Source organism: Ips typographus, linkage group LG3 (assembly GCF_016097725.1).
Source record: "Ips typographus isolate SLU linkage group LG3, UJ_Ityp_2.0, whole genome shotgun sequence".
Taxonomy (NCBI): Eukaryota; Metazoa; Arthropoda; class Insecta; order Coleoptera; family Curculionidae; genus Ips; species Ips typographus.
Window position 1 is genome coordinate 5,499,541 of NC_138424.1, and position 10,697 is coordinate 5,510,237.

At 34.9% G+C, this 10,697-nt stretch overlaps 1 protein-coding gene across 1 annotated transcript; it reads left to right on the forward strand.

Moving 5' to 3' along the window:
• The first annotated feature begins 594 nt into the window (after nucleotides 1-594).
• On the forward strand, nucleotides 595-7,893 carry LOC145726825 (platelet-activating factor acetylhydrolase IB subunit beta homolog). Its single transcript, XM_081976084.1, has 5 exons — nucleotides 595-758; nucleotides 865-1,071; nucleotides 3,621-3,743; nucleotides 3,803-3,941; nucleotides 7,592-7,893. The coding sequence occupies exons 1-5, from the start codon at nucleotides 693-695 to the stop codon at nucleotides 7,732-7,734; spliced, it is 678 nt and encodes a 225-aa protein (XP_081832210.1). The 5' UTR covers nucleotides 595-692; the 3' UTR covers nucleotides 7,735-7,893.
• The last annotated feature ends 2,804 nt before the right edge of the window (nucleotides 7,894-10,697 follow it).

Here is a 10,697-nt window from a genome sequence, read left to right on the forward strand (position 1 = left end):
CAACACTAATTAATAAACTTAAACAACCCTAAATTAAGTTTTTATTTCTTCTGTTTGTAGTTTTTGGTGTTTTTCAACTTTGTCAAATTCCTAACCTCAAAATGTTTAGCCGACTGTCAGTTGGGACTGTGCCCTATGTTGCCACATCTTCCACGAGCAGATGTGAACCTGGTGTATTGTTGGTTGCAGTAATAAACGAACCGACAAATTATACAGATTTCGAAAAAAAAAAGCATTTATTGCAGCAACTGATAAAGAAGTCATTGTTGCTGGTACGGTTGCTCGACAACCGCTTATACAGTGCAGGTAAAAAGTTAAAATTTTCTCATTTTTGTTCGTGTTTAACGACGAAAGGGCTCAAGTTAGAGATCTGAAAAAAATATAGAAAACTAGTCCGTGATAGGTAGGTACTACAACTTTCATTAATACGATTTTTCAATCAAATCAACCGTACAGGCGCAAAAAAATCAAAACCGTTTTCCCATGTTAATCTCCTATGATTAAATCTAAAATCTATATGAATTAAAGACAATTGAAGTAAAATCAAAAAAAGAAGAAGACCTGCCAGTAGCTAATGCCAATAACAAACGTGAAATTCTTCCTAATATTATTATTGTATATGCATTTATTATAGCATCAAAGGAAAGTGATAATAAATTCTTAATTTATTTAGAGTATTAGTTATTTTAATTATGAATTCTTGCAAAATTCCTATACCTGTTGAAGAGGAGAACGGCGATAACAGATGGATTAGCATAGTAAGTTGTATGATCCTAGTTTCATAACAAATTCAACTCAAAATTGAACACTAAAAATATGCATTGACAAAAACATGTTTTACTAACGCATGGTTAAATATTTTAGCATAACAGATTCATTTCAGAAACTAAGCAAAAAGATGCTGATGTGATATTTATTGGTGATTCAATTATCCAAGCCTTACAGCATACAGATGTGTGGAATGAACTGTTTGTACCACTTCACTGTCTCAATTTTGGTATACATAGAGACCGAGTTGAAAATGTTTTATGGAGAATACAAAATGGTGAATTAGAAAATGTGAAACCAAAGGTATTTATTTATTTTTATAGTATCTGCCAGGTAACTCTGCCTGCATGTCAGCAATTCCTTTGTAATTTGAGGCTGACTTCACTATGTTTGTATATTGTTTAATTACAATCAAGTATAATAATTTTAGTTAATTATACTACCCAGTCTACTTAATAATTTTTAACTAAACTACAATTTCTTTTATTGTATAGTTGATATTTGGTTTATCTTATGATTAAAAAGTATTATGTATTTCTATTTTGATTATACAACTATTTTGATTAACAAAGTGTATAATCAAAGAATACCTACCAAGGGGAACACGCTGAGTAAAATTTTGTACACTCATTCCTAATATGCCAATAATGTCCACTAATTCCTTGTAAGGCCCACTAACCTAACCTAATAATACCCACTAATTTTCTGAAGTACCAGGACTAGAGAATATAAAAAAAAAATTTAATAAAAAAAAAGTAAAAATGAGAGCTTGCAAAGATTTAACCCAAAGTAGATATCAACTGGTGCTTAGTTTAAATGGGACACCTTGTATATTATTGCATTTTTGGATTCTACGTCAAATTCATTAATGTCATACACTTTTCTGTATCCGTTTCTGAGATATTTACCATTCTATGTAAAATTTAAAATTTTCAGTCTCGAAAACAATAATTTTAATTTATGCATATCAAGGAACGTTTTTTTCTTGGTTTTTGTGTTTTGTTGTGTTAGACGTTTGTTCTAAGAGTGGGTTCTGTTCTAAAGAAGACGTTTTCCAAATTAAATACTCCTTATTCTTATAACTTTGTCTGATTCTCCCTTCAAAATTAAGGCAAGTTTGTATTAGGTCACTTATTTAAAAAATGTATTCTTTAAATTGATACATTGAACCAAGGACGGTAAACAGTACAGGAGTGCTTAATCCCATAAGCGCAATCTTGCCGGTATCGGCTCGGGCCGGTGACGATTTTTACGTCACCATGGGTCTCTCGCGTTTGCGCGATTGTTTTGCGCGATGCGCGATTGCAGTCGATCATTCACGAACATGATCTCGTACATAGCATCTCGGGCGAATATTTAGCGTATTGTGCACCCGAAGGCCCACTGTGACGTCAGAATTCATTCGCCGCCGGGAAACAAAATCGGCCGATCGAGCAATCCTGTACTGTTTAATATCCTTGACATTTAACCACCCTGTACCTGTCAAAATAATCGAGTTTAAGGTTAAAGTAGTAGCTGTCAAATTCAGTCAAAACTGTCAACTCGTTTATTTGCAACATATTGTATAGACTTTTATATGTCAATGGATAGAAAATATAATGGGCTTTCCAAAAATATGACCGGTTGTGTTGATAGGGTGCTTCGTTTGGCCGCCAGAGGGCTCCAAAGCTAACTATAGGTTTTTCTTGACTGTAACCACTCTAACTTTTTTGAGGGATTTTTTTGAAATCGGTTAGGTACGGCCCTGATATTTGGCATAAACCTAGAACAGTGAGTGTAAAATTTCGAGCCGTAGCAAAACTGTAGAAATTAAATCATTAAAGTTGATTTTCCCTTGCACAGCAGTGGTCAACATAACGCAAAATCCATTGGAATAGTGGTGGTGTTTCAGGCAAATTTTACCCTTACGAAAATTGTCATTTGCAAAATCGGTTTTTCATGAAATTTCTATGCATTACATCGTAGTAAACCTAGTAGCTCATGTAACCGTGTTTTCTTAATTTTGCAGGGTCAAATTAGCCCTAACTAGTCAAAAAGTGTTTCTGGGGCACCCTGTCTCTAAACCGTAAATAACATGCGCATTGGTAACACTTTGTATATATTTTTATATGTCGATGGACAGCCAATGAAATGAGCTATATTATTGACGTAGAAAAGTCGGTTGGTTAGTGGTACCGTTTAGCCACTAGAGGGCGTCAACTTTGACCAATTTTTTTGGTGTATCCTCTTGTTTAATATTAAAAAACCCGCTTAATTGCAGTATTTTTGCTACAGTTTTATACGTCAATAGACAGCCAATGCAATTTAAAAAAATACATCTCTATATTTCTGTAACATTTGTTACACTGCTGATAGATAACAAAATATGCCATTTCTTTTAACGCTGCTGTTTTACTGTTTTAGCAAATGAAGATATGCCAGATGGGATGTAAATTTTATATTCATTAATGACTTACTCACAAAGTTATTTTTAATAGAGATAAAAAGTCTTAAATTGAAACAACGCGTTCTAAAATACAAGTGACTAATCTGAAATACAACTTACGTTTTCTAAAACTAATCTTACGTTAATGAAATACAAGTTATACATTCTGAAATCTTATACTTAATTTTCATTCATTCATTTTTTTAACTTATATTTCTTATAAAAATTGGAGTTTTCCACTTTTTCCTTGCTCCTAGACAATAAAAAAGATTTGATTTTATTTAATTATGATTAATCTGGAAATCGATTTGCTCAATTCACCAACGATAGAAATTGAACTTAAAAGTTTTTGAATACCATATAATTGTTTGTCAAAGCATTCAAACAAAAACTTTTTCTAATTAATGTAATTCTTGTGGTATTTTAGGTTATAGTTCTCCATGTAGGTACAAACAATTATAACAATTCTCCTGATGAAATAGTGGATGGAATACTTGAAATAATTAATACAATTAAGGACAAACACCCTGATGTATATTTAGTACTTCCTGTATGTAGTGATTTATTGATATGAAAATCTTTGTTGTTGTTTTAATATGAGAGTTTTAGACCTTACTACCTCGAGGACAGAATCCAAATACTGTTAGAGATAAGCTGTCACAAGTTAATGAGTTGTTGTATAAGAATTTAGAGATGATTCCGAAACTTGAATTGGTCTCAATAGATAAAGGCTTTATCCAACCTGATGGTGAGTATCTAACTATAAATATATTACTTCTGTTTAGCTGAGAGTCAGAATAACTTTGAAATGAAAATTACCGCCCCGATGGATGTTGGCTATCAAGTTTTACAAGAAGGAAAGTGGAATCGGGATAGTCTGGCTTGTCTTGTCAAGCAAAGAGGATTCAGTATGGTCCAGTTTTCAGGATTATTTTTCCACTTAGCCTGTATTTGTAGCAGTCTTTCAGAGATTTTGGTTGCGTTCGTATTGAAGTTCGTTGGATGGGTTATTGGGATGTTTGATTTTTGTGATTAGTCTCAGTGTGATTCGTTCTGTTGTCTGTGTGTTTTATAGTTTTTTCCGTTGCGTTTGTCCGCCGTATGTTTCCATAATCCAACAGAGGTCTGCATAAGGATTTGTAAGGAATAGTGCTGTAGCTGTCTTGGTACTAATTCCTTTGGTTTTGTATGTTAATGATCTAAAGTGTTTGGTAAATTTTAGCTTATTGTCAACAGTAATTCCCAGATATTTGAAGAAGTTTAGATTAGAGATTAGATTTTTGATGAAGTTATAGTCGGTGAGTTTTTATTGGATTTATGATTGCATAAGAGGAGTTGATTTTTATTAGAATTTGAAGTGAGTCTCCATTTATTAGAGTCTGAAGTCTTACTACTGCTTTTCGGGTAGTTTTGTCATGTATACAAGGGCAGTATCGTCCACGTATTATAGTATATAAGATGTTTTGTCTATGTATGCTTTGTCTTGGATATCATGGTTGTATATGTCGTGGCAGTATACATTATATAGAAGTGGGGAGAGTGGGGCACCTTGAGGAAGTCCTTGTTCTGGAGAAAAGGAGAAAGATTAATCAGAGTCGATGCGTACTTGTAACTGTCTGTTTTGAAGTAAGTTTTTAATAGTGTAAAGTAAATGTTTTGGGGTGTTAAGTTTGTGCAGTTTATATAATAGACCTGCGTGCCAGACACTGTCAAATGCTTTGTTAATGTCCATAAATAAGCAGGCTGTTCTTCCGTCGTCCAAATGTGTTGTTTGTATGTTATTCGTCAAGACAAAGAGGGGATGCATTGTTGAGTATTTTAGTTTAAAGCCAAGACCAGTTTTTCAAGTCGGTTTTTTATTATACGCTCGAACACTTTGCTTAGAACGGGGAGTAAAGTAATTGGTCTATAGTTTTGTATTCGTGTGTTGTCCAGTCCGCTTTTTGGAATAGGTATTAGTATTCCGTGTTTCCACGTGTCCGGAATTATGATATTTTTAAGACAGGTGTTTAGTTGTTCTAGTATAAATGCGTGAGTTTCTGGGGATAGATTTTTCAGGGTGTTACTTTTTATAAAAAATGAAAAATATGGGATAAGGGGGCAACCATTGGAGTGGGTAAGGTCATACTTGCAAAACAGGCAGCATATAGTGGCTGTCACTAAAGATGGTCAATCTGGTAGGTCAGGGACTCTTTCGAACGATTATGGAATAGCACAAGGTAGCATTATAGGGCCAATCCTCTTTGTAATCTTCATAAACGACTTGTATTCGGTAGCAGATGAACCATGGCAAACTATTATTAACTATGCCGATGACACCAACTTGTTGATTGGAGACAAAAATAGTTTAAACCTAGTAAGCAATAGTCAATATTTAACGTCTAAAATTGAAGCATGGTTTGCTGATAACGGCTTAATTTTGAACGCAGAGAAAACTGATTTAGTCCTGTTCAGGACAAAACAATCAAACTTTGGTAAACTGGAAGGACTCCCGATTGTCGGAAAAGACATAACAGTATCTGAAAACACGAGGTTCCTAGGGGTTTATCTGGATGAGAACCTTGACTGGTCTTTTCATTTGGATTAACTCTTGAAAATTTTGGGAACTATCTGCTACGGAATACGATTCACTGGTAAATATCTAAGTGAGCAATGTCTAAAGATTCTGTATAGCGCCAATTTTGAATCCAGACTGAAGTACGGTATTATGTTCTGGGGCCCAGATGGTAGGGTTCAGAACATTTTTATTGCTCAAAAACGAGTTATGAGAATAATTAAAAAAATGGATTATCGGCAATCATGTAGAAACACTTTCAGGTCAATGGGACTAATGACAGTATACGCTCTGTATATATATGAATGCTTAATGTTCTTTTTCAACAACAGAAGTTTATTTTTTCAGAATCCACAGGTAAACAAATATAATACAAGATTAGCCCATCAAATTATGTATCCATCACACCGGCTGCAAATAACAGAAAAAACTCCCCACTATATGTGTATAAAGCTCTTCAATAAGTTACCTATGGATATTAAAACAATTGTGAGTAACCAAAAATTTAAAAGGGAGCTAAAAAAGTTATTAATCCAATTGGAACCCTATCATCTCGACGATTACCTAAACATGTAGAGGTTGAACTCTCCTGTATTGAATGAGTATACTATATCATAAGTATAATAATATACCTAAGTAGTCTTTCTCTTGCTGACGCAATTTCATTTTGTTGTATACGTTGTTTATGACAATCTTGAAATAAAGTTACTATTTCTATATTGTCCTTTCCCGGTGCTGTGTTCTTCATGTGCATAAGTGTTTCTTTAAACTCAGTCTCTATAATTACCTCGTATGTGTTGTCAGTGGGATTATTGAAATAGTTAAAGTACCAGTTATTTACTACATTTTGATTGTTTACGTCAAAGTTAGGATTGGTCGAAAATTTAAAGGCTTCTTGGAAATGTTCAGCAAATGTATCCGCTTTGTCTTTGTCTGTGTAAAGTTCAGTTCCGTCTTTGTTAATATTTTCTATGGTACATGTTTTTTTATAACGTGACAGCTTTTTAATTTTTTGCCAATAAGATTTACATTTGTCCTGTCAAAATTGGTCTATTAGTGTCTTAATGTTTCGATTGAGATTGTTAAGTTTTCGTTTTAATGTGTTCTGTATAGTTCTCTTTTGTGTTTAATTAGTCTCAATATAAATTTTGGAAGAGTATATATCTATGGCCAATGAGAGCTGTTTTTGTACATTTTCTAAGTTAATAGATGGCGACTGTGATTCAATGTAGTCATGTATTTGTTGTTTCACTTTGTCTATGTCCGTTTTAGTTAAATTAAGTTTTTGTTAGTTAAGTTAATGTTACAAATGCTGTTTGTAAGGTTTTTTGTGCCTATTAAAACGTCAGGTGTTGAGTCTTGGTTTTCAGGCATCAAATAAGAAAGTGACTTATTTTAGCAGAAGGATGATAACCCGGTGACAGGTTTTTCTGCTATACTTTCTTTATTTGCTAGTGTTAAGTATTTGTTACTATGTGTGTTTTTTACTTTGTTGTGGTTCCATTGTTACTACTGTGAACTGTGTTACTTTTGGACTTTCTCTTCAAAATATTTATTATTGCATGGAACTTCGATGCGATTTTAATTAAAATTCTATGCATGGATACTCCCAAACCAAATCGACTTGTCCAAGCGGTTTTTTTTTGTTAACATGTTCAAGACCCGATTTAGCTGGCATTTCGTTTTTGTTGTACCACCCTGTTTACTTCATCATTATTGATATATGTGAATGACAGTATTTGATTTCACAAACTTGAAACAACAAATTTGTCATATTGACACAAAATTCTATAAAATCTAAGAATTGAAATGTGTAGTAGTATTATACAAAATTCATATTGCAGGTACAATCAGTCATCATGATATGGATGACTATCTTCTTCTAACCAATGCAGGCAGCAAAAAGGCATTCGAGCCCGTGTATGAAATAATTTGTCAACTACTACAAGAAGGAGAGCCAGAAAAAGACCTCACACCATCAGAGTGAAAAGTTGGATCGAATACAAAGAAAGTGAACATTTCGGACTTGAAACAAACAAGTGATTTTTTACAGTATTTTGGTTATTTTGAAGACCTGTTTTCCAACCAGTTATTTTTAGCAATATGCAATTATTGTAATATCTCTTATATAAACGCAATACTCAGACCTGTTATACGTTTTATTGCAGTTACCTATGAATAAGTTTCAGGTGACTACTACAGAATTATGTCTGAACTGCTTTGTACCTTTTTTTCTGACAAAAGACAGATTGCAGGACAACGCTATTTAGTTTCCAGACGTTTTCAAAGTGTGCAAAAAAAATGGTTATAATGTCGGTTTGTATGAAAGTTACTTATTTATTAACAGGGTCCTATATTACGCAGGATGGCCTTATCAATTTTTTCTTTTTTTTTTAAAGCAAATACATGGCAAATACCAAGGAATCTCGTAGCCTGCTATTTCGTATTAGAAAAAAACAATAAGTTGTTTTTATTACTATTTCTGTATTGGATACCGTTTTTCAGATTTGAAGTATATTTTTACTTTTGTTTGTTGAGATCCAAAAAGGTTTGTTGGGAAAGTGGTGTTGGGCTTACTGCTGTCCAAAAGTGTTATTAAAACTTCTATTTGGACTGTATATTGTATACTTTAATAATACTTGTTAACAAAACTGAACTATATTCAATAAAACACTTGGCGGAAAAGCTTGAGACCACCGACTGGACCTCCTGCTTCTACGTGTATATGTATGGATGGTTTTTTTCCTCTTCCCTTTTCTGAGTACTAAACATGGGCCACTTTGAGGATTGGAAGAAAGTTTCGGGTATTTTTCGTTTTAGTGGTATAGAAACGCCCTTTAGTGGTGGATATTAATGGTTCGAATTAGAGCTACACAAGCCTAAAAACTTGTTTTTTCTTTTCCTGGACCAAAACTCAAGAACCTACCTACAACCAGTGGTCTAAAAAAGGGTCTAAGAACAACGCAACGCACTAAGCGTAGCAACAATATACAGGGTGGGGCAGAATGGAAGGGCGTTTTTGAAATAAAAATATCTTCGCTGTTTTTATCTTAAAAGAAATTTAAAAATTTATCATTCAAAATGAAATCTTAAATATTGCCATTTAACAATGAAAAAATGAAATTATGTTCTAAAGATGATGTCAGGCAGATGACGTCCGTTCTCTACAATAGGTACACTGTTGTAGTCGTTCTTCAAAGTTCCGCATAACTCTCTCACACAAATCGATGTCTATTGCCTTAACTTGTGTTGTGATGGCTTCTTTTAACTCATGCAGATTTCTAGGTTTATCAACGTAGAACTTCGCCTTTAGGTATCCCCACAAAAAGAAATCAGCAGCTGTAAGGATAGGGGAACAAGGGGGCCACGGCACATCACCGAAACGAGAGATTAAGTATCCAGGGAAAATTTGACGCACAGTTTCCATTGTCACTCGGGCTTGTGTGGTACCGTCCTGTTGGAATCAAACATGTCTGGTGTTAATTCTTCTTCGTCGCAATTCAGCAATCAAGAATTTTTCCAACATGAAAACATATCGCTCAGAGGTTACAGTGGCAGTTGGGCCTCTTGGATCTTCAAAGAAAAAAGATCCAATAACTCCAAGACGGCTCATAGCGCACCAAACAGTCAACTTCTCACATGAAGTGGACGTTGATGCAATTCACGGGGGTTTTCGGCAGCCAGTTTTCTTTTCTTTTCTTCCTCTTTTCTTTTTTTTTTTCCATTTTTCGCAGTTCTGTTTGTTAACAAAACCGCACAAACGAAAATAAGCCTCATCGGTCATGATTATTATTGGTTCATTTTCATCAGCAAAAATCATTTGCATCTTTTCAGCGAACTGGCGGCGTGGCGAAAAATCTCCTTTATTTAATTTCTGGACAATCATAAGCTTATAGGGGTGAAAGAAAAGATCTTGGTGTAAAATTCTACGAAGTGTTCGACTACTCATTTGGAGTGCTGCAGCCTGTTTTCAAACAGATCGATCTGGACTAGCAATTACTGCCTGTCTCACCCTTTCTACGGAAGGTGGTGTCCGCATACTTCGCGGACGATTTTGAGGTTTGGGATTTATTGCCGATGCCGAAGTTCTAAAATTCAGAACCCATCTGTTAATTGTGTCACGTTTCGGAACTGAACCATGACGACCAAGATTTGAAGTGTTGTCGAAAACGCCGTTGCACAATAATAACAGTTCCCCGTCTATTCTGTCCCACCCTGTATTAGAGCAGGGGAAAAATGCTCTCTTACAGCAACATCTCGGCGACATTATGGAACCAAATCTTCAAATTGATGAAGGAGTGAGTGAACTTGGGCACAAAACTGACAAACCTCAAAAACCTCTTCCCATACTGATGATACTGATGAGAGACCAATCGGTCTCGAAACGTCTGAATTCCTTCTTCTTTAGGTGCCATCTCCTCTCAGAAGGTTGGCAATCATCATGGCTATCCTCACTTTCGATGCTGCAGCTCTAAACAACTCAGTGGAACTACAGTTATACCATCCTCTAAGGTTATTCAACCAAGAGATACGTCTTCTTCCTCTGCTTCTTTTCCCCTGTATCTTTCCCTGCATAATGTTCTGCAACAATACATATTTATCTCCCCTCATCACATGGCCCAGATATTGCAGCTTCCTTATTTTAATTGTGTTTAATATTTCCTTTTCTTTTCTCATTCTTCCCAGTACCTCCTCGTTTGTTACCATGTCCACCCAACTTATTCTCAAGATCCTTCTATATGACCACATCTCGAATGCTTCCAGTCGGTCGCTTATCTCTTTCTTTAACGTCCAGGATTCCATCCCGTACAGCAACACCGAGAAAACATAGCATCTCAATATTCTGACTCTAGGGTGCAGATTAAGATCTCTACTGCATAACACATTCCTCATTTTGTTGAATATGGTTCTGGCCTGTCCAATTCTTGCTTTAATTTCTTCGGTGTACTC

Excerpts from the sequence above, each read along its gene's own strand:
- LOC145726825 (XM_081976084.1), top strand. The coding sequence starts at position 693 with ATGAATTCTTGCAAAATTCCTATACCTGTTGAAGAGGAGAACGGCGAT. Across the intron at positions 759-864 it reads ATAACAGATGGATTAGCATA|CATAACAGATTCATTTCAGA; the intron begins GTAAGTTGTATG and ends TAAATATTTTAG. Across the intron at positions 1,072-3,620 it reads TAGAAAATGTGAAACCAAAG|GTTATAGTTCTCCATGTAGG; the intron begins GTATTTATTTAT and ends GTGGTATTTTAG.